This window comes from Anoplophora glabripennis, unplaced genomic scaffold, assembly GCF_000390285.2.
Source record: "Anoplophora glabripennis isolate ALB-LARVAE unplaced genomic scaffold, Agla_2.0 scaffold347, whole genome shotgun sequence".
Lineage (NCBI taxonomy): Eukaryota > Metazoa > Arthropoda > Insecta > Coleoptera > Cerambycidae > Anoplophora > Anoplophora glabripennis.
In genome coordinates, this window is record NW_019416440.1 from 109,523 (window position 1) to 133,629 (window position 24,107).

The 24,107-nt window shown below is 34.9% G+C and overlaps 1 protein-coding gene across 1 annotated transcript in view; it reads right to left on the reverse strand.

Moving 5' to 3' along the window:
• Window positions 1-24,107, reverse strand: part of LOC108908367 (adhesion G protein-coupled receptor E3-like) — a 106,459-nt gene that overhangs the window by 15,436 nt on the left and 66,916 nt on the right. Inside the window, exons 4-5 of the mRNA XM_018712397.1 lie at window positions 15,823-15,942; window positions 2,282-2,468 (exon numbers count right to left, since the gene is read on the reverse strand). Of these exons, the coding sequence (XP_018567913.1) occupies window positions 2,282-2,468; window positions 15,823-15,942 (307 nt within the window). The remainder of the gene's footprint in view (window positions 1-2,281; window positions 2,469-15,822; window positions 15,943-24,107) is intronic.

Sequence of the window (24,107 nt, forward strand, 5' to 3'; positions counted from 1 at the left end):
TTAAGTGGAAACAATAACAGACAAATAAAACAAATAAACTAACAAGATAAGAATTACATTTGCTAGACAAACAATTTTTTTATGTCATTCATAGAATGAAAAAATATATCAAGTCGATCTTCGTACTTTTGATAATAGTACAGACATTAAAGCTTTTCACTTCCGAATTCTTTGAAACTGAACCGATCGACTTGAAATTTGGCAGATAGTTAGAGAAAAGGTCAAAGAACATTAGTGACTTAGCGTCGATTGACACTTTCACCCTGTTGGGGGTTGACACCCCTTCTCGGGGGTGGAAATTTTTTTCGAAAATAAATCGATAGAGAATCAAATTTTGAGCAAATTATATCCGAGGAATTTTTTCGAAAAATCAATAGTTTTTTAGTTATTTTAATTGGAGCAAAATTGAAGGAGTTATCGTGAAAAACAGATGGGTTGCTCATATTTTTTAAGGAAAAATGAGCAGTAAACGCCATTTCCATCAGAATTAAAATTAATCGTAGACCCTTTATAATTAGTTTTGTTTTAGTGTTTTTCATACGATCCTGAAGTTGGACCGGTTTAGAATGCGTATTTTTTTAATAATGTACGGTAAAAGTTAAAAACGTATTTTTCATTATTCAAAAAAAATTGCCTTATTTATATAATTACTCTGAAACTATGAAAGATACGTAAAAAATGATAGACAAGAAAAATTTAGCTTTTTTTTCAACAAATATTTTGCTTTCTTATTCCTATAGCATAAAAAATAAAGGAGATATCGCCGCTAAGTATCCAATTTAGTGAAAAAACAACCTGTCTCGAGCCCTTCGATCCTTTCCCTTTAAAAAACGAAGGACTTAAAAGGTTTTATATGTAAACGATCTTGCTCTTGAAATTATCTTTAAAATGCTTTTTGTAGGATACTATAGCTTCAAAATTAACCGAATTATGGTAAAAAAAACCAATTACATTTTTTCGGAGCAAAATATGCTTTCTCATTTTTATGTAAATTATATATTATATTATACAAATAAAATAAGTAAAAACATTTAGTGTGATTATTTATATGCAGCGTAGCAATTTTTTTATGATTGATTATATTTAAAAATCGATTATAATAAAAATATTTTACATTAATATTGGTAAAAGGGTAGTTTATAAGAGTTGAAAATGGCAAAAGTAAAATATTCTTTCATAAACAATATAAGGGAATTTTTATTTTAAATTATTGCACAATTATAGCATTCCAAGATTTAAAACGTAATTTTTTATCATTTTTTTAGCACAGGGGTGATTTATAAGGGTTGAAAAGTGTTATGAGATACAAATTCTTTCATAAGCAATGAGGGAATTTTTATTTTAAATAATTGCACCGTCAAAGCATTCCAAGCTTTTAAAAAGTAATTTCTTATCATTTTTATCAATACAGGGATGGTTTTTAGGGGTTGAAAGGGAAAAATTCATTTATTAGCTATAAGATAACTTTTATTTTAAAAAGTAATTTTTTATCATTATTTTTTGCATAGAGGTAGTTTTTAAGGGTTAAATAAAGGGTCGAAAAGATCAAATATATCATATAACATGTTCGAGAACATGGAACATTATTTAATCTTTGTGCAACAAGATTTTTATCAATAAAATGCTTAAAACTTAATTTTTTCAGTTTTTTTCACTTAGGGGTAGTTTCCACACCTAAAAAACAAAAAGCGTCAATCGGGCTTATGTCACTTTTGAACTTGAGCCTAAGATGAGCCTTATTCTAAATTTTCATGCAAATCCATGCAGTTTCAAAGAATTCTGAGGTTACAGCTGTTTTTCAGCTTCAATGCCTGTACCATAATTGGAAAGCATTTGATATAGGGGAGATTGTAAATTGGTACGAGGTGTGAGTAATTGTAAAGCAGAGTGAAATCTAGAATTAAGTCTAGGAACATGATATAAAATCCTTGAGACTAACGACTCTGCATTTAAAGTGTTATTTGTAATTTTGAAAAGGAATATAATTGAAAACATAATTCGCCTACGACAAAGACTTAAAATTAAAACAAGAAAGCAATTGAATCCTTGAGATGTACCACGAAGAGGATAAAATCCATAAATAATAAAATGAACAGTCTTTAAAAATCTCCGTTGTATTTTCTCTAATTGAACATTATATTACATTAAAAAAATTTTAATGATTGTCCTACTATTTTCTTAACATCGTATTTATTCGGTGGTGACGTTGCCCACGCCACAGTATCAGAGCCGCACAAAGGGCCTCTCCAGGTTCGAGTGGTACGTAAAAAAGGACCCTTACCTTGGTGAACAGGAGTATCTGGAGTGTCCTCTTGCGTCGCATTTTTTCTCTGATGCGGATGTCGGCCTGTATGCTTATAATGTAACGGGCAAGGACTGCGGATCGGACCAAATAATAAAAGTTGACGGCCACCAGGATACAGCTGGGAGCCAGGAGACCGTAGATGAAGGCGTTTCTGTCCAGGAACCTTAAAGAGAATAAAAGGACAATACAAGAACAATGTTTAAATTGGAAGAGGGCGTCCAAATAAAATTTATTTAAATACCAATAGGCTTTATGCATTTTGATGTTCTGAAACCGTATCTGAAGTCGGTTTGGCTCAAACGCACCCAAGATTTTGATTAATTGGCAAAAAATTGTGAAAAATCGGCGAAAATCACGTTAATGAGCGCAAAAAAAATTGTTCTGAACTTAAATAAGTGGGTTTTTGTTGTATTTAGATGTGCTAAATCCAAATCTTAGTTTTTTAACCTGGATCTCCCAGATTTTGCAGAAATCGCAAAATAATAGGGAAAAATCACTAAAAATAGTTAAAAATCGCCAAATATCACGTTAGTGACTGCAAAAAAATCGAATAAAAATTTTCTGACCTTACTCTGGACAAAGAAAGCGTATCAAAATACACGAGGAACACACTTAATCAAGGTCAGAAAAAAAATTTAAAACGCTCAGACCCGTTGATTTTAGATTAAAGTGGAACATTCTTTGCTGGTATTTTTGACTCCGCCACTTTCACCCCCAAGCAAGGGTGAGCACCACCCCTAAATATTTAAATAGCATTGGGGGTTGAGTAATATTTCTTTTGAAAACACTTACAATTCTCTTTACAACAGATTTTAAATTTTATAATTCCACCCAACACTTATTGAGAATTTTAATTTTAAAGTTGAAACTTATGTACAAACAATTAGTAACGGTAAAAATGTCAGTCATTCGAGTTAAGTACGCCAATGGTATAAATTTAGTATGTCTTGCGTTACATTGGTTTTTGGCGATTTGTTATTACTTTCGTAGAAAAAACACAATTGTAAAAAACAGAAATGAATGCTATACACTGACAAATCGTCAGAATTGCCGCTATTGGTCCGATTCAAACCCAAGAGCTTTTCACGAGGTGCATACACAGCAACCGGAAAAATTAAATGTATGGGCTGGAATTTTCGGTGACCGGCTGGTGGGTCCTTTTTTTCTACCTGGTAATTTGACTGGCCAAATGTATTTGCAATTACTGGAAGACGCTATTGACCCTGCCTTGACTGATATTATTGAAAATGTTCCAGAGTATGATGAAGATCATTTGATTTTTCAACAGGACGGTGCTCCTCCGCATTATGCGTTAATTGTCCGTCAGTATTTGGACCAACGTTTTCTACGGAATTGGATTGGGAGAAGAGGCAGCATTGAGTGGCCTCCACGATCACCGGATTTATCGCCCCTTGATTTCTTTTTGTGGGGATACCTAAAAAGTAAAATCTATAAAACACAGCCAGCGTCGCTGGAAGATTTGCGTCAAAGAATCGTCGACGAATGCCGTCGAATCACTCCGGAAATGCTTCGGAATGTGCGCGAACGTTTCGAACAAAATCTTTATTCTTGTATGGAAGCGGGCGGTCATCAGTTTGAACATTTAATCAACTAAGTAGTAAGTAAGCAACTAAACATAATTTAAATTTTAAAATGTAAATTTTTTTCAAAGTATTGGGCGGAATTATAAAATTTAAAGTCTGTTGTAAAGAGAATTGTAAGAGCTTTCAAAAGAAATATTACTCAACCCCCAATGCCATTTAAATATTTTGGGGTGATGCTTACCCTTGCTTGGGGGTGAAAGTGGCGGAGTCAAATATACCAGCAAAGAATGTCTCCCTTTAATCTAAAACCGACGAGTCTGAGCATTTTTCTACAGTCTTGACGCAGTTCCTGAAAATAGCTCTGTTTCATTTTCATTTGGCCACCCTGTATAAGAAACTCAGTTAATCAAGTTCAGAACAAATGTTTTCGATTTTTTTTGCGCTCACTAACTTGATTTTCGGCTACTGTTCTCTATTTTTGTCAATTACTCAAAATTTTGGGTGTGTTTGAGCTAGACTTCAGATTTGGATTTAGCACGTCAAAATACATAAAACCTATCGGGTCAAATCATATATCCCACTTTTTTGTGTGTGTCGGTGTTTTTAACTTCATTAAATTCGTTTTGTATGTTTTTCCATCCCATAAATAGACTACTCTTTTCATTACCAACGAACACGTCCTACTACTTCCCCCTGACATATAGGACGCTAATAGCCTTAAAATGTCAGAGAAAACCGCAGTTCTAGTGCAAAAAAAAACGTGGGCAGATCGCAGATCGAGCCGACGCGTAGGCGAGTTCGATTCATTAGATAAGTGACGCGGTGGGCAGTATCTCTTTCCTTCTGCCTGACTCCGTTGACATAACTCGGAATAGAGCGAACGAGGGTCGGCTAGGGCTCATTTCTCTTTGTAACCGATACTGTTTTGGCACGCTTCTTCGCTGTAATGAACGGTTTAGTTAGAGGTAAAACGACACTTGAACGTTAGTTGGAATTCGCGCCTATGCCGCAAAATACCTTTGCTGCTGCTTGAGATGGTAAGGGGGAATTCAAAGGGGATACCATTGAAGGCAGAAAGTAATTCCTTATACAATTATTGTCATTAGCGAGTGTATTAATTTAGGGGAGTAGCGTAGTCGTGAGCGTAGGGGACTTCTCAGACCTAAAATAGACAAAGACGTCATAATCACGTCATCCAACGTGTACGAAACAGGTTATACTGATTTAGAATTGAAAAAATGAAAGACGTCGTGCCAAATACAGAATAACTCTTCTCAGGTCTTGATTTCATGATACCTACGAAATATAAGTGACTATTCACGTATACATATTGCTTACAATCTTGGATATTACCTTCAGTAGTATAGAAGACGTGAAAAAGACGTGACGACGTCACAAAAACGTCATTATAAGTACGAAATAACTCCTAAGTCGAAGCGAATTATTAGTAAGTATATATTTTAGGGCAATTTTCTATTATACCTTCAATTTTACAAGGTAACATCCTTTTATCCACAGATGTAAACGTTCTAAATCATGAAAAACGTTATAGACGTCATAATGACGTCATCCAATGTACAGTCTGGTAGAAAAATGAACTGCTATTGATTATAATGTATTCAGGTTCACCGCTTTCTATGTTTTCATATTCTTAAACTAACACTTCTAATATCTACAAGGGACCAAAGTCGTCGATTTAACGTCATTTTAAGCATAAAGTAATTCTGATAAGAAAACCTATTATGAAGCATCTTATTTTAGTGTAATCTTGTATATTTTCTACAATATCTAGACACCAATATGTTATATCTATTAATCTAACCATTGGAAGGTCAAAAGATATTTACAAACGTCATAATAACGTCATTATAAGTATGAAATAATTCCTAAATGGAAACGAATTGTTAGGAAGTATTTTTTAGGGCTATCTTATTTATAGCACCTTAATTTTTTTATCCACAAATGTAAACGTTCTAAGGATTGAAAACTATAGTAGACGTCATAAAGACGTCATACAATGACAGAAGAATGTTTGGTAGAAAAATGAGCTATTACAGAAATATTTATTTTAATGTAATCATGTTCACCGCTTTCTATATTTTCATATTCTTAAACTAACACTTCTGATATCTACAAGGGACCGAAGTCGTCGATTTAACGTCATTTTAAGCACAAAATCAATGAAAACGATAGTAGACGTCATAAAAACGTCACACAATGTACAGGATCTATATCATAACAGTTTTAATATCTACGAGAGACTATAGTCGTCGTAATAACGTCATTTTAAACATATTCCTTATAAGAAAAACTATTATGAAGCATCTGATTTTAGCGTAAATCCGTTTATTTTCTACAAATGTCATGTATCCATAAATACAAGGACTAAAAGACCTATAAAGGATCAGATACGTCAGAATAACGTCATTCCAGGTACAAATGAGTTTCTGCGCAAAGGGAAATTACTAAAAATAATCTCTCCTACTGCAATCCTGCAATATTACTTTAAATATCACAGAAGTGGCGTCTTTTATCGTAAATGTAAACGTTCCAAGGCCTGAAAACGAGCAAGGACGTCATACTGACGTCATTCCATCGTACATGCACCACTTAATGCCTCAAAAGTCTCCCCGAGGCACGAAAGGCAAACCGAGAATATTAAATAAGAATAGGTAGATGCGGCGGAATCCACTCTAGCAGGAAGTTCAGAAGTTCAAACGGCACTTGCCTAGACTGCAAAACTTTGAAATTAATCAGAATGGGGCTATGGAAGTGCGGTAAAAAGTATACCGGGTTCGTTACTGATTTCCGTTAGAGTGCAGTCTCAGATTTGTTCTGCCATGGAAGTAGAAACAACAAACTCTAAGTAACCGGGATTGATTCAACTTTGTAAGTTTCCCGATTCAAAACGAGCGGAGGTATGTTTATACGGGTCAGGAATTACAATGAGGATAATACGAGTCTCCTTAATATGAAAATATTGTAATAATCGCGATGTTTGCTATATAGTAGGAAGCAATTTATAAAAAGTTTTTTGTAATAGGAAATCCAATGGCAACAAAACGCATACCCGGCAATCTGTTCTTCATTTAAAATTAATGGTTAAGCGTCAAAGCAATTTACTGACCTGTGTGAGCTGTTTGCCTGGAAATTTATCATAAATACGTGAGCAGAATTCGCATTGTATTCGCTGTACAATGCAATTAGAGCTCGAATTCCTTGCATCACCGACTAAGAGACTTGTACTAGTAAATAATGTTCTTACTGGGGAAATTAATGTAAAATATAGCGTAATATCGCTTCTATATTCAGAAATGAATAGTTTTGCTAACGCCAGCGAATAAAATAAAAATTGAGGACTCGAAAGCGACTTCGCAACTGAGTATCACAATATTTTTTCGTAAACTGTTTCATAATATTAAAATTGCCTAAAAAGAGAGTAAATATTTTAACTTTTACGGAAAATTAATTTAAGGTGTATCTCCATCTTTCACGGTTGTGCGACGGTAACCATGGCCACCACTGTAAACAGTTACAGATTCAGGGGCCAGCTACAAAACCTATGACCTATGTCATAATGTTAATGTCAGTTATGAAATTTGGTAAGTTTAATACATTTAACATTACAATTTTTTTAAATTTGCTCACCCAATAGTCAAATGCGTTCCTTAATGTTTCGGACATATATGAAGGACGTTATAAAACATGAATAATTTATTGGACTTCGTTTTTCACTAACGAAGAAAATATCAAGTTATGCAAACAGACAAAATTACAAAACCTGGTTCGCAAAGTACAGTCCTTAAAAGTAGGCGTTTGGGTATTGATTGTTTATTAGTACATTTTTTATTTAATTCATTATTAAAAACACGATGATTCCAATTAAAATTTAGATATCTGTTAGTCATAGTTGGTTTCCTATAAACACTTTGTTTTCTATTTCCAAAGTTTTAGTTTTTAGTTTCTTTTTATTAAAATTATCTAGAAAATATTTCATTCCTCAATGGGGTCAAATTGCAAAAATACATATAGTATATTATATAGTGTTCTTTATTTAAGTTATTAATATAGTTTTCTTTAAAAAAGTTCATAAAAATATTGCTTAGAATTGGCGATAACTAGAACTATTGCCATTTCGAAATTTCGTCGATAAAATTCATTAGTTAATTGAAAATAATATGTAGTTTTTAGCATAATTTTGCTAATTTACTTTTTGATAATATTCAATACTACATCTACTGGTACATTAGTTATTAGACCAATTAAATCGAAAATTACCATTAAATAATAATATCTTCAATGTTTGAACCAGAATGTCCAAGTAAAAGTTTGATATTATGTTTATGAATTTTTGGTAAACCATAAAATTGTATGGTTTACTGTAATGACTTTTTTTCTTCTTATTATGCGAAAATTCTTATGTAGTTCAGAAGACTACAACAGATTGATTTTCGAAACATTAACACTTTTTTTAAATGTGCGATATACAGGGCGTTAAAAAAAAGAGTGTAAAATATTTCAGGAGGTGATAGTATGAACCAAAATAAGCAGAAAAGTCTTAATAAACATGGGTCCGCAAAGTAACGGTTGCGGAGATATGGACCACTATTCGTTTTTCAAACATTTTATTTTATTAGGAATAAACCGACAAAGGAAGCTTTTAACAAACAAAAAACAAAGTTACAGAAGATGTTCAAAGTGCCCTCCGTCCATTTCCAAGCAGGCACGACATCTTCGTCTCAACGATATTCGAACTCTTTCGAAAACACCCTCCTTGGTTTGGATTTCTTGACACTTTTGATTAATCCGTAGCTGCAGCTCTTCCAGGCTATTTACAGGAGTACCATACACTAATGTCTTCAAATATCCCCAAACAAAGAAATCTAGAGGGTTCAGATCAGGCGATCTTGGAGGCCATAAAACAGGTCCGGCCCTTCCTACCCATCTATGTGGAAAAGTTTGGTGTAAATGCTCTCTAACGGCCATGGAAAAATGAGCTGGAGCACCATCATGCTGGAACCACATTTGTTGCCTCTGATTCAAAGGAATGTCTTCCAAAAACTCATACAGTGTGTTCTGCAGAAAGTTGAGGTAAGCAGCGCCTGTTAATCGGTTTGGTAAAACAACAGGACCTAGAAACCTGTCACCTACAATACCCATCCAAATGTTTAATGAAAAACGTGCCTGATGTCCAGATTCTATTAGAGCATGAGGATTTTCGTCGGCCCAAATATGCGTATTGTGAAAATTAAACACTCCATTTCTTGTGAACCCGGCCTCATCAGTAAAAAGAATGTTTGCAAGAAAACGAGGGTCTTCAGCATCATGACGTAGAAACCAGCGGCAAAAAACCAAACGTGCTTGATGATCATTTATTGGATTTAAGGCCTGTACTCGTTGCACATGGTATGGATAAAGCAGTTGCTCGTGAAGGATTCTCCAAACAAGAGGACCACTAATTCCTACCTCGGCTGATATTCTCCGCACACTCGTACCTGGATTCTGCTCTACCAGTGCTAGAATTTCTTCTTCTGCTCTAGGAGTGGATACCGACCTTGGTCTTCCGGATAAATGGCACTGTTTGCTCAAGGAACCGGTATCACGCAATCTTTGGTGAATTCTTCCAAACATGCGTTGTGAAGGAATCTGGCGATTTGGATAAGCGTCAACATAAAGACGTCGCGCTTCGGTGGCGTTCCCATTAGCACGACCATACATGAAATGCATGTCTGTTAATTCTGCGTTAGAGTAACCAGCCATAGCGAAAGAAAACTTGTGCACTGAGAACAACTGTCAAATACGTACTGTTTATTTCACTAAACATCAACCAACTATTATAAGAAAATACACAACGTTTTTGCAAAATAAAAAAAGTGGCTAAAAAACATAAAACATTCCATATCTCCGCAACCGTTACTTTGCGGACCCATGTTTATTGTGACTTTTCTGCTTATTTTGGTTCATACTATTACCTCCTTAAATATTTTACACTCTTTTTTTAACACCCTGTATAGGCTGTTACAAATTCACTTCTCACTACAGGGATGAGATTTTTGGTTTGACAAAACTATTTTAATAAAAAACAACCATTGACTGATCCTTTTGGCCCAAGATTTCATATATTTTTTTAGTTTTGTTCAAAGGAGGCTAAATGCCCAACAAAGAAAAAAAGACCTGATTTTATTTAAAGTGAAGGTAACCTGTAACAAACCCAAATCTTATTCTCTCGATACGGAGGCTTGAAACTTTCTAATAGTGTACTCAGTGCTGCCAGGGCATATCCCAGCCAGACATATACATTACTTACTCCCACTTTAAACTAGTTGGATTATTATTCTCTAATATATCAACAACTCCAGTTAGCAACTTTACTTCGTTAGCAATTCCCAGACATGAGAGATCCCGCGGCACCGGTATATTCTCCAATTTATCCTTGAAATATCCGTCCCCAGACGGCGCGGCGCGGTGAGGTCTTTGCCTCATAGGGATTAATTAAATATGGAAAATTTCACTTAGAACATTTAAAATCGAAAAATTACTTTAAAAACATACATGTTGTTAAAATGTATCCTTAACTGTTTTGTGGTTGAAAATGGAACTATATTTTAAATAAGCGAGAAAAAAGTGATTATAAATATAATAATTATAAATACTGAGGTACCTAAATAATAAAACTTTGTGCAAATTATATAAATCTCTCGGTATATCTACTTAAAGCAGACAGATATTGTAAAAAATAATTAAACTTTTATTTTAAATTTAATAGTACATAAGAACAATTTCGGGGTTGGTTGCCACGTCGTCTGTTTAGGTTTTGTGGCGTTTCGAGAAACATATTCTCTTCCTCTGAAGTAACTCTGAAAGGTTTTGAAAAGAGCAATATGCCTCTCAAAACTTTAAAAAACTATTCAACTTGAAAACCTACAAGTAATACACATATTTCGAATCTTTTTCTAAATTCCTTGTTCGGGAAGTGAACATCAAGTGTGGAATGTGCAGGGCATTCGTCTTGTTAAAATATTAATTTTCTTCTGACTCTAAATTTTCGCTATCTAGTTCCGACAAACCAAAATTATTGACAATTTCCAAATACGAACTTTAATTTTCTTTCAAAAAGTAACTAGAAATTATTTTATGATACATTATCCCACACCAGACATTTACTTATTTAAATTTTTGACTATTAGTTATCAACTGAAAAATTAGATTATCGTTAGCCCGGTGTCTACGATTTTGAGAGGAAACCACGCCATTATTTGTGAATGTTGATTCGTCAGTAAATACATAAAATATTGAATCTGTTTTCATCAGTTTCTCGCCCATTGTTAAAAAAACTCCAAACGACGACCATCACCTCCACCTCCATCAAGCAATTTATGATTAAACACTAGTTTGTATGGATAGATTTTGTTGTATACTAAAATTGCTGGAATTTTTTTTTATTTTCTAGACTTAGTTGCAAAATGAAATATACGACGCACGAGCGTGAAATAGTTATATATTATTACATATTCGGAAAGTTTATGAAAAGTTTTAAGTTAAAAAAAAATCGTCAAGATTCGTTGAAAAACAACGGAGTTACAGACTGTCAAATATATTATTTTCAAGCGGATTTCGCTTTTTTAACGGCAGGACTATGAATATTATCGTCATTTTCTTCGGATTCGCTGTCGTTCGCTTTCCCCACCCTTCCGCCGAAAAATCAAGCGACCCACTGACTTTTGGCAATATTTCTTGTGCACTTAACATACTTCCACAAATAAAATATTTTTATCTGGGAAAGTACTAGGATTGCCGGTTATGACAGTATTTTTTTTGCCGCTACCGACCTAATTTGTTTAACAATAGGCCGTCAACTTTGAATCTGTAACGCCGTTGTTTTTCAACGAATCTTGGCGATTTTCTTTTCTAACTTAAAGCTCTGTTCATAAGCTTTCCGAATTTGTAATAATATATAACTATGTCATGCGTGTGCGTCGTATATTTCATTTTGCAAGTAAGGCTAAAAAATAAAAAAAAAATCCGTTACAAATTTGAAATTTAAAAAAAATTATAGATTTCAATGTATATCTACCATGAAAAAAAATCAGTGCGATTGTGGAAGATGCTCGGGATCGTCCAGACTAATAATGAGTTAATTTGTTTATAAGGCCATAATTTGTAAACTATTCAACTTACCGATTCCAGATTTCGTGTGAGTTATTAGACAGTGATAAGGAATGAGAGGATGCGATGCCAAAACGTTCTGGTAATAATAACGCAGTTTATAAATGTTTAATTCAAAAGTCATAAATAAACTTCTTCTGTTTATAACTTTTGATCTAATCAATATTTTTTGACGCTCGAGGGCTAGTTTTGTAGGTCTTTTGAAGACGAACAAAAAGTACTTTACTGTTTTCTCGTGGAAATGAACGGAAAAAAGTTATAAGCGAAAAACGTGAATTTACGTAAAAATTATACAATTAACCACCCTGTAAACAATCTTCCCCTCATTTTTATGACTGTAGAAACTAATATGTTATTGTACATAATATTTAGCATCTGTAGTGATAAATTCAGCTTGCCGAAACAAAAAGTCGCAAAATGTCATTTCCAGCTCTTTTTCCTGATCTAGACAGAGACCGCATCATCTATAGTTGTAAAAGGTTTAAAAAGAAATCAGTTTTCATAATGGAATTTAAGAAAACAAACCCTGATATGTGTTTCTAAAGGTCAAAGGTGTCCTTTTTCCTGGCCTATTTATTACATATTTAATTACTGCTCATGCCTTCCCAAGATAATCAAAACTTTTTATCAAAAACAAAAAAGTTAACAAGAGTGCGGTACAATATATACAGGGTGATTCAAAATTCAGTACAAAGAATTTAGTGGCGTATTTTTGAGGTCAAAATAAGATTTTTTCCAGTAAACGGGTGTCCACAAATGCTTAGTTTTCGATATACCTACAGCGTGTCAAAGATTTTTATTTTTTCGATTTTTTAGGAATAATTTCCAAATAGATTTGAATGTACGCATAAAACTTGGGATTCGAGGGTTTTTTATTGTAGAGGGCGCACCGATTGAATTAAATTGGTCCTAACTTTTTTGCTACCCTGTACATTGACATTTCGTATTATAGCTGTTTTACATTGACAATTTATTCATGAATATTATTGACGAAGTTCTTCAATGAATTAAATCACGAATTTATTGGTAAACAGTGTGGTTTTACACTGCTACAGACTTTGTCAAGTGTTTTGACGTATGAATCAGTTCTACCAATGAATCAAAGTAGAAAATAAATTTAAAAAAGTCGCCTTTCCACTCATAATTGTAGTGATACAACAGCGGTACAACATATTATATAAATATTAGTATTTGTAAGTAACAAATCAGTAAAAACAACGCAAAACTAGTACGACGCCACACAATTATTTACATATTCCAATAACATAACCTCATTACTGATCTGAGGCTGGAAATCTGTTGGGTTGGTACTTCCGAACTTCACAAAGAAATTGACGAAAGATTTGGTGCATTACACTTGTCCAATTTCTTGATGAAGCGACTTCATGAATTAATTCATCAATAAATTGTCAATGTAAAACAGCTATTAGTGCATTTATTCCCACATTAATTTTAAGCAAAGAAGGTATACTTGGTCGAAATTTTTCAGGCCAACCGTTTTCGAGAAATTAACTGATGAAGAGTTAAATGCACATCATAATTTCAAATTTTATAACTATTTACGGTGAAAAATTTAAAAATTTATTTTGGACTTACGTTTATAGGAGAATAAAGTCTTATTTTGACCTCAGAAATACGCCCCGAAATTCTTTATTCTGAATTTTGAATCAGCCTGTATACTTAGAAGATTTTTTACAAAGATTGTTATAATTTTTACTGACTTCGCTAATTTAAAATTGCTATGCAAAGTTTTTCATTGCACTATTATTTAAAAAAAGTATCAGTATAGTCGTAAAATACCCCTCCCTCAAATAGCATTGCACTCCCACCGCCTACGCCACTGAAAGCCCCTTATTGATGACTGAACACAGCAGAAACCACGCCGCCGTTATCTATTCCCTTTCCCCTTCGTTCGGGATTGTAACATAAAATATTTACGCCTAATCCGGCCACTAATACCTGCAACGGCCCCCCCGATAAGCATAAAACAGGCACTTACCAGCAATTCTGGCCCTTCAGGCTCCTGGTGTCCAGCAGCTTGCCGGCCTTGTCGTGGTACTGGACGAGGATGCTCGCCCCCAGTAGCACAGAAGGCAGGCCCCATCCCACCAGCGAGTATCTGGAACAAGGATCCCGTTTTGAATCGAGGCAGGGCTTCGAAACCGTTGATTAAATTTCGACGGGTCGCCCCCCGAGATGGAGGAATTTAATTTGGGTCGGCTTAGCGAGGAACGACCGAGTGTAAAGATTTAATTGTGGCCGGCTCGAATTTGTAAGTATAATCCCGATTTGAGGAGACTTCGTCGCGGCTAACCTTGGAATGTTCGGGTTAAGGGCGTCTTGGGAGTTTGTGAAGTATACGCAGGGTCCGTAACTCACTCCAGAAAAATTGGAAACAGGTAAATAGGTTGCTATTTACGAGAAAATGACATTATTTTTTTAGTCAGCCAAAATTCATACCTGGTGTGAAGTCATTTGGTGGTAGTAGCATCTTTTCAGAAGCGGTTACATGAAATTTTAACTGAAAAGTGGATGCTAACCTCCGTTGCCCTTCGTAAGCGTTCGGAACAGGATCGTATTCTGCTTAAATTTAAACTGTTCACGGTTTAATTTTGTTGCTTTCTTGTTTACTTCCGATTAGGTGAATATCTGTAGTACCAATTGAAAAGTAACAACTGGCAACGTTGTTAGTGCACTGATACAAATTACCACGCCTAATTTCGGATAACCCGGTTTGCGCTGACCTGTGGTGAGAACATATACGCATATGTAAGACAATAATAAACAGTACGTCTTCTAATTTTAAGTTCAATGACAGTGGTGCCACTTGTTCAAATATTTTCTTCTTTAGTAAAACCGACTTCATGGTCTCATAATTTTATAATTAGTCCGGTCAAATTAGTCATAAAAATAGTGGTCAAATAACGAAAATTCCGACAGACCTAAATTTTGGTGGAGGCCTTGGGTACACCATTAGAAATAAAGTGTCAAAAGTCCCCACCGATCCCATGTGTACTAAAAAAGTTTTTCGGGGTCAAAGCTCAAAATTTGAGGTTTTTTGGATTTTTTTGAGTATTTATTTTCGTTAATGAATGGAATCATAAATATAAATTTTATTAATAGTTCTTTAAAATGAGCCATCGTTTATTGAAATCGATTAAGGCAATTTAGAAGTTGTGACAATTTAAAAATTTCAAAATAGCGTCCTTCATACTGGCGTTGCTATGGTAATAACAAATAAAAAGTTCAAACAAAACTTGTGAAGGGTTTAACAGTGTATTTTCAACTTAGGTTATATAGGCGAAATTTCGAAAAACCGACAATTCGCTGTAGCAGTTGCGCCCCCTAGCGGTGAAGTTACAAACATGAACATATTTTAAATCAATTTCTTTTAGTCGTNTTACGTTTATAGGAGAATAAAGTCTTATTTTGACCTCAGAAATACGCCCCGAAATTCTTTATTCTGAATTTTGAATCAGCCTGTATACTTAGAAGATTTTTTACAAAGATTGTTTTAATTTTTACTGACTTCGCTAATTTAAAATTGCTATGCAAAGTTTTTCATTGCACTATTATTTAAAAAAAGTATCAGTATAGTCGTAAAATACCCCTCCCTCAAATAGCATTGCACTCCCACAGCCTACGCCACTGAAAGCCCCTTATTGATGACTGAACACAGCAGAAACCACGCCGCCGTTATCTATTCCCTTTCCCCTTCGTTCGGGATTGTAACATAAAATATTTACGCCTAATCCGGCCACTAATACCTGCAACGGCCCCCCCGATAAGCATAAAACAGGCACTTACCAGCAATTCTGGCCCTTCAGGCTCCTGGTGTCCAGCAGCTTGCCGGCCTTGTCGTGGTACTGGACGAGGATGCTCGCCCCCAGTAGCACAGAAGGCAGGCCCCATCCCACCAGCGAGTATCTGGAACAAGGATCCCGTTTTGAATCGAGGCAGGGCTTCGAAACCGTTGATTAAATTTCGACGGGTCGCCCCCCGAGATGGAGGAATTTAATTTGGGTCGGCTTAGCGAGGAACGACCGAGTGTAAAGATTTAATTGTGGCCGGCTCGAATTTGTAAGTATAATCCCGATTTGTGGAGACTTCGTCGCGGCTAACCTTGGAATGTTCGGGTTAAGGGAGTTTGTGAAGTATACGCAGGGTCCAGAACTCACTCCAGAAAAATAGGAATTAGGAAAATAAGGACAACCTAGCTATACTAAGGGATGTTTGGTTTACGAGAAAATGACATTATTTTAGTCAGCCAAAATTTATACCAACTGTGAAGTCATTTGGTAATAGCAGCTTTTCAGAGGCTGCTACACGAAATTTTAACTGAAAAGTGGATGCTAACTTCCATTGGCCTTCGTAAGCGTTCGGAACAGGATCGTATTCTGCTTAAATTTAAACTGTTCACGGTTTAATTTTGTTGCTTTCTTGTTTACTTCCGATTAGATGAATATGTATAGTACCAATTGAAAGGTAACAACTGGCAACGTTGTTAGTGCACTGATACAAATTACCACGCCTAATTTCGGATAACCCGGTTTGCGCTGACCTGTGGTGAGAACATATACGCATATGTAAGACAATAATAAACAGTACGTCTTCTAATTGTAAGTTCGATGACAGTGGTGCCACTTGTTCAAAAATTTTCTTCTTTAGTAAAACTGACTTCATGGTTTCATAATTTTATAATTAGGCCGGTCAAATTAGTCATAAAAATAGTGGTCAAATAACGAAAATTCCGACAGAGCTAAATTTTGGTGGAGGCCTTGGGTACACCATTAGAAATAAAGTGTCAAAAGTCCCCACCGATTCCATGTGTACTAAAAAAGTTATTCGGGGTCAAAGGTCAAAATTTGAGGTTTTTTGGATTTTTTTGTGTATTTGTTTTCGTTAATGATTGGTCTATCAAGCCATGAAAAAAAACTATATCGTTGCATTTAATTTTTTTAGTAAACGGAGACAGTTACAAAACTTTTCTCATTAGCGTCGTCTACCGTTGCGCAGGGAAATAATATTTTTATTCCCATATCATAAATATAAATTTTATTAACAATTCTTTAAAATGTTCCGTCGTTTATTGAAATCGATTAAGGCAATTTAGAAGTTGTGACGATTTAAAATTTTCAAAATAGCGTCCTTCATACTGGCGTTGCTATGGTAATAACAAAAAAAAAGTTCAAACAAAACTTGTGAAGGGTTTAACAGTGTATTTTCAACTTAGGTTATATAGGCGAAATTTCGAAAAACCGACAATTCGCTGTAGCAGTTGCGCCCCCTAGCGGTGAAGTTACAAACATGAACATATTTTAAATCAATTTCTTTTAGTCGTATTTGTTAACAGATTTTTTACCCCATAATCGTGGCATACAGTGGAATATAGTTTCCTATATTCAGCCGCTCGATACCGTTAATGGATCACCCGGTATATTAATAAACATAAAGTAATAAGTATTAAACAGTGCACAGCACACCTATAAAAAAACTGGCGAAAAGTAGAAGACTCAATTTATGATGATGCGATCTATAACAGATCCCATCGAGATTCTGGAGCCGATGGTAACGATGCGTAAAACAATTTACGTGTTTCACAATGATACAATGACATAACATTTTCTCTAATAGTTTAGAAATATTTTCTGGTGTACCCCAGGGGTCAATTTTGGGTCCCTTACTTTTTATAATTTACACTGCTTCCATTTTAGCAAAATTAATGATCTGGATCAAGCATGCAGTATTGTCAGCTCTGAGTTACAAACTGTAAGGCAATTATCTGATGAACATAATTTAAAATTAAATTCTAGCAAATCAAAAATAATTTTTTTTGGTACTAAGAAAAAGGTACAATTATTAAGACTCAACTTTAATATTATAATTGATGGTATTCCAATTCCTATTACCGACAGTGTAAAAAATCTGGGAGTGACTCTTGACAGTATCTTACGATTCAAATAGTATGTGAAAACATTACTCCAAAAATCTTATTCTTCGCTTAGATTAATTTATAGTAGTCGTCATATCCTGAATAAAAAATTTAAAATAATGTTATGTGAGTCACTTGTTCTCTCCTATTATAATTACTGTTATGTCTATGGTCCATGCCTTAGTGTACAAGAAAATATATAGAATTCAAAAAGTTCAAAATTCATGTTGTCGACTTGTACATGGATTAAGAAAATTTGATCATATTTCTCACAAAATTGTAGAAATCAAGTGGCTCAACATTCAGTTTTTCTAAATTTAGTGCAACAACGACAATAAAGTTGGGTCGACACAGTTTTAATAATTGAATCCCAGGTTGATCCCATATCGAGTAATTCGAAAAATAACATCGGCGATGGAAAAAACACGCGATTCGCGGGCGCGCGATTGAAAAAAAATCCCTCGAATCCGGCGAACTTTTATTGGACATTTTATCGAATCGATGTATGATAAATCGCCCCCATCGACGAAGCCCCTCTTTTCGTTCGACAATTGAAAATCCGCGCGCTCAAACGCAATCCGGGCCGCCCGAAAAGATAAATAAAATTTATGGCACAACAATAATTCACCGTTTGGCGCAGCGCCAGACTATAATAGTCCCGACGACAGCGATTTCCCGCATTAAATCGATTAAAAGTATGATGAGATGCCGCGGTTAAAATACAATCTACAACAAATGGTTCTAGCCGAGCCGAAATACATTTGTATTGGGAATTAATCGGTCGGATAAAGGGAAACTCGCGTATACATTGTGTAAAATTTAATTTTCTGTCGCTCACCGAGCAATAAATATTCCAATTTTTAACGTTCCTTTCCAATCCGTTCGCCGCTCACAATGCCTGCTCGCATTTCTGCCGTTGACAGCTGAAGCATTTCCAAACCTTTTGTAGAATTCATAAAAAAAAATCCTCTTATATACTGTAATAATGCTCTCGAGATTAGACGTCATTGTTACCGCGATATCGACGGTAGAAATAAGCAAACTGTCAGTCAGCATTTGAAAAAGGAAAAGAGCATATTGTTATATTAGGATTGAAAGTGTTACTTTTGTTTGCGAAGCGAAGCCGAGCGGATGCAAAATTGCGAGACAAAAAAGACACTTTTATTCCTAGTAAAATATACTATTTTTTCTCCAACTGAAATCCCCCATTTAATTATCAATTTGTGCTTTGAAATTATTCAAACCTTTGGATAATAAAGCAAAGTAGGTAAGTAGGATATATCGATGTAGTCATGGATACTTTGTCCAACATTAGTCGCCATATTGATAATTGAGTTCATATTGCCCGGTCTGAGAGTTCATTAATAACTATGGGTGTTCCTCAAGGGTCAATCCTTGGTCCATAATTATTTTTTTATATGCCAATGATTTACATAAAGCTATAAAAAATTGTCCTAGTTTGCTAGTAACTTACGCAGACGATACTAATGTTCTATACAAATCGACTAATATTATGGATATTGAAGTGGCTGCTGATTTAATATTTAAGAATCTAGCACTGTGGTTAGAGAAAAATAAACTTGTGTTAAATGTAGACAAGAACAAGATTATGCTTTTCAGATCAAAACTTTGTAATATATCTTCAGTTGAGGGAATAACAATAGCGGATAATTATGTACAATTTTCTCAATCAGCAAGATTCCTCGGTATGTATCTTGATGACAAACTCGATTGGTCTCCTCAGATTAATTATTATCTGTGTCAAAAATTAACTTCATCTTGTTATGGCTTGAAATCCCTTTCTAAACAATGTAGCCAATATGTTTTGGTCTCATTATATTATGCAAGTTTTTATTCTCATTACGACGAACGTCTGCTACCCTTTTAGCTGACGGATTTTTTTACTCAGTAAGAAAAATATCAACCTTACAGACTTCTGACAGTCGAAAAATGTCATAGTTTTGTGACGGTTGGAGAAAAGTATTTTGGTACTACATATATTGGCTCTGGGTCTGTAGACCTGCTAGTATTTTTAATAAATACTGTACAGTTACTGTTAAATGTTCGGGAAAATATTTTTCCATAATAAATATCGAATAGACAATTGGGGTAGAAGTAAATTTTAAAGTTGGATTAAAAGAACGTTTAAATGTTTAAATTCAGGTTCAGGTTGTTCCCATTTTAAAAAAATAACGTAATAGAAACTGTACACTCTTTTGGTCAAAATAATTGCTCCCGAAACTGCGCCCTAAGGCCTATTTCTTAATAATTTAAGGTATTTTGAAATATTAAGACATTATACACTACCTAATATTGATTCATTAAATTTACAAACACAATTTGACTCTACTGTAACATTTTCCACCCTAGTGACTTCATTAGGTACTTAATTTATAAGTTACAACTAAATAAATATTATAATTATTATAAAAAAGGGAAGTAGACACTTATTAAAGGTGATATTTCCTTTAACGCAACTCTGTTTACGGTAGAAGCATATAAAATTCATCATGACTTACCTATAAAAGGTTGTAGATTATTTCTAGACATTTAAAAAAATATATGCAAATTCCCTCAATCTAAGATACGACAAGAACTGAAAATGCATTTTTTAAAATTGTTTACACCCACCTTGTTTGCAATTATAATACAATTATGTTAAACAAGTACCTTTATTTGTCATTTCCTCCCATCCTTTCCCTGCAATTTTATCCGATACGCGCCCCGGCACAATATTATTCCCCCGCTTCAAGAATTTAAAATATCAATAATCTTCTACAAGTTATGCAGACGCGGCACCACAACGAGTTTCAATTTCCTAGTTGGGTCTCGCATCATTTCCGTTATATATCGCAAACGGCGTAACGAGATCATGTCCTCTTCCTCCTGAAGCAGTCCTTTCTCAAAGTCAACACTCGTTCATCCTCAGCTCAACGTGGCAGTTGATATTTCAACTTGGTGCCCGCTGAACCCAATATTTATTTTACTGAAATGTACGCTTCTCGTTCTCGACTCGAGTACTTCTTTATACCTTGAATGGAGGATGAATGTCTGTTTTCGAAGCCGCGGTTGTGCCTTCGAACGTTTCAGATCGAAATATTTGATTCATTTGGAGAAATGTGTGTGTGTCAGGAGTAGATTGGTTCTGCGGGAAAGTCACGTACCGCAAAGAAAACCGTCGGTTTTTGGATAAGTGTAAAAGGTCAACGCTTATTAGGCACGATGCGAAAGTTCCAGTTTATATTTATTTAACGATACCTACCTATCAGAAATGACGTAACTAGTATAACTTTAAAGGTTTTGCATTTTAAACTCCTTTGGTACTTCTTTTTAAACTTGAGTTTAACCTTTGAGATCTTCATCACAAGCACAAAAAGTTCTGCATGGATTAGATGCTAGATTGATATTTAGGTCTCAAGCGATACACTCCCAACAATTCTATTGTGGCAATACCAGAGTCGACGTTCGATCGCGCTTCATGGTGGCTCCGCCAATTCCAGGGTACTGCTCTTCGGTACGAATTCTGACATTTGGTACTTCTAGATTTGGCCGACTCAAGGCTGTTGACTTGCGCCGTTGTAGAATTTGGCTGTTATTTTATATTTATGTAAGGCAACCCGATTTCATATCTTTTCGTGGCATTTTCGCGAACAAATTCGAAACAAGGTGAAATTTTTCTACAAATATTTTATTACATCTTTTTGGCGATACCCATTCTATTTTTAATAGCACATATTATATCCCTGAAGTTTTTTTAATAAGTTATTAATCATAAAATTTTGAAAAATTCCCCTCAGCCAATTCGGAAGCATATATTGCGTCCCCCGCTGTTCAACTTTCTGTAGAATGAACAGTTGACAACCGATCGGATAAGCTTAACAAACGACGGTAATAGGTGGACGTCTTTGGGAGCAAAAAAGGGTCCCTAACATTAAGTTGGCAGTTTTTGCGGCGACGAAAAAAACTTACCAAACCCCTTTGGCTATTTATCGAAGAAATTGCGACGATGGCCTACAGTGGCTAGAACTATCTCCGAATATGAATCACGTATACGTATGGGTATTAGATGAAAATGTCTGTTAGTTGAAAGATATTATGAGCTTACTAGCGATGTCGTCTCAAGAATGAATTTACATAATCTAGTATGTAACATTTAAAAATGCAACTTTCAATTATTTTATTAATTAACTCTATGTTTGGATTAAAATTAAATGCCATATTACTTAAAAATAACTTGTTTATACAGGAGTTCGCAAAACGCTGCGAGAATATACGGGGTGATTCAGAACTTATCCAAAAAAAATTTTTGAATGTACAGAAGACTCTTACAAGTACAATTTTGTGAAAAAAAATATAGGCACTTCGAAAATGATTTAAAAATACACTTCTTCACAGCACTGGAAACTAGTCCACTGCAAAACCTTACCAAATGTGGGCACGTTTTACCCAGTTTTTGCGACCTAACAAATGTTGTCTTGCTTCACCATAAATTAAAACGATATTCATCAACTCCAAGTTGCTATACACGTTAGCCATTTTTGACACTTGAAAGACTAATGTAAACACTATCGCAAAAACGTTAATACTAAAATCGGATTTCAGTATTCGGAATCGCCTAGGGCCACGTGGAGAGAGAGAGTACAGTAGCCCAGCGATATATAGGTTGTAAATACTACAACTTCAATAATTTTTTTCTCGGAAACTATAAAGATTTTACAAAAAAAAATGTATGATACTGATTCCATTTTTCATGACGCATCTATTCTCAATTTTCTTCGATAAGTCGCTTCTTCAGATGTCCCCCTTGAGTAATAATTAATGAATTGATCAAATAATTAATTAATGAATTACTGAATCATTTTTTGATACACTGATTGCCGTGGCTAAGCACACTGTGATTGACCAACTGTTATAAAATCAGAAAGGAATAATCTACGACTTTCTACGACATCCACAAAAAAAAATTAGCAAAATTACCACACCAGTCACGAGGCAAACAAAAATAAAAAATACGGTACAAGCGACGCGGCGCCAGCCTCAATTATTTCCATCACGACCGTCCAGATACTCCTCTTCCACTCAAAAAAAATTGCCGGATCCCCTTCGAACGCGATCCTCTCGGACATTTGATGGGCGCTCGAGTGAACGTATAATTCACAAACCCTCCCTCCGGCTCACACGCGTCGTTTCCCGCCGAAAGCATTCTTTCCCGTGCTTTGTTCGTACCAATCGCGTAGGCCTCGAGAAAATAATTGCGGCACGATTAATTGTAAATACAATGGCCGGGTTTTGTTTGTTCGGCGAAGTGAATCCCTCGAAAGTAAACACGAACAATGGGGGAAATTGAGATTGCGATGACACTTCGCTTTAAAAAAAAATTGATACTAGCGCGGATTCTAGCGCTTTGAACGGTTTTACTGGTGGATAACAGTTTAAATGAAGGAAATTTGGAAGATCGCACGTTTCGTTTACGATAAAAATTCGTGCGCCCCTAATAATGGACAAAAGAGTGAGACAGTCTTCTAAAGATATAACCAATACAACTCCAAAAAAGTACCAGCCCAGTCGGTGGAGGCCACATAAACAAGGAACTAGCAATATGGCTGATTTTTTTGTTATAAGTACTTCAAAGTATGCAGATTAATATAAGAAAAAGTTCATTAATCTATCGATTTCCAAAAAAATGTTGAAAAACATTTTGATTTTCGAAATTCTTTAATATTTTGGATTGGTATGAAGATGGATGGAAATAAAAAATATTAGCTTGTAGGGGAAGTTTTTTCCAACAAAAAAGATACTTTGTACTTTTTTCGTCCGAGCGATGATTTGGCCGGAAAAAAATCTATAAATCAGGTATGCATTCCGCTCGCGCGAAGCTCGGCCAGCCGCGTGAGAACCAATTTTTTGAAGCTGGCGCTCTACATTATAAACTATTGCATAGGCCTATGCTTATACACGGTAGTTTCGTTGTAGTACCAACCTTACATAAATTAATTTGTGTGAACTAAATATAATATATACGAATGAAATTTATAAAACACATATTAGCTTGCATATATTTTTCGTGTTTAATGAAATTAACTTTTTATTTGAATAAAAGTGTCTATTTATTCATTAAGAGCTTGTAAAATTATGGATGAAATCTGGCAACATTGTTATG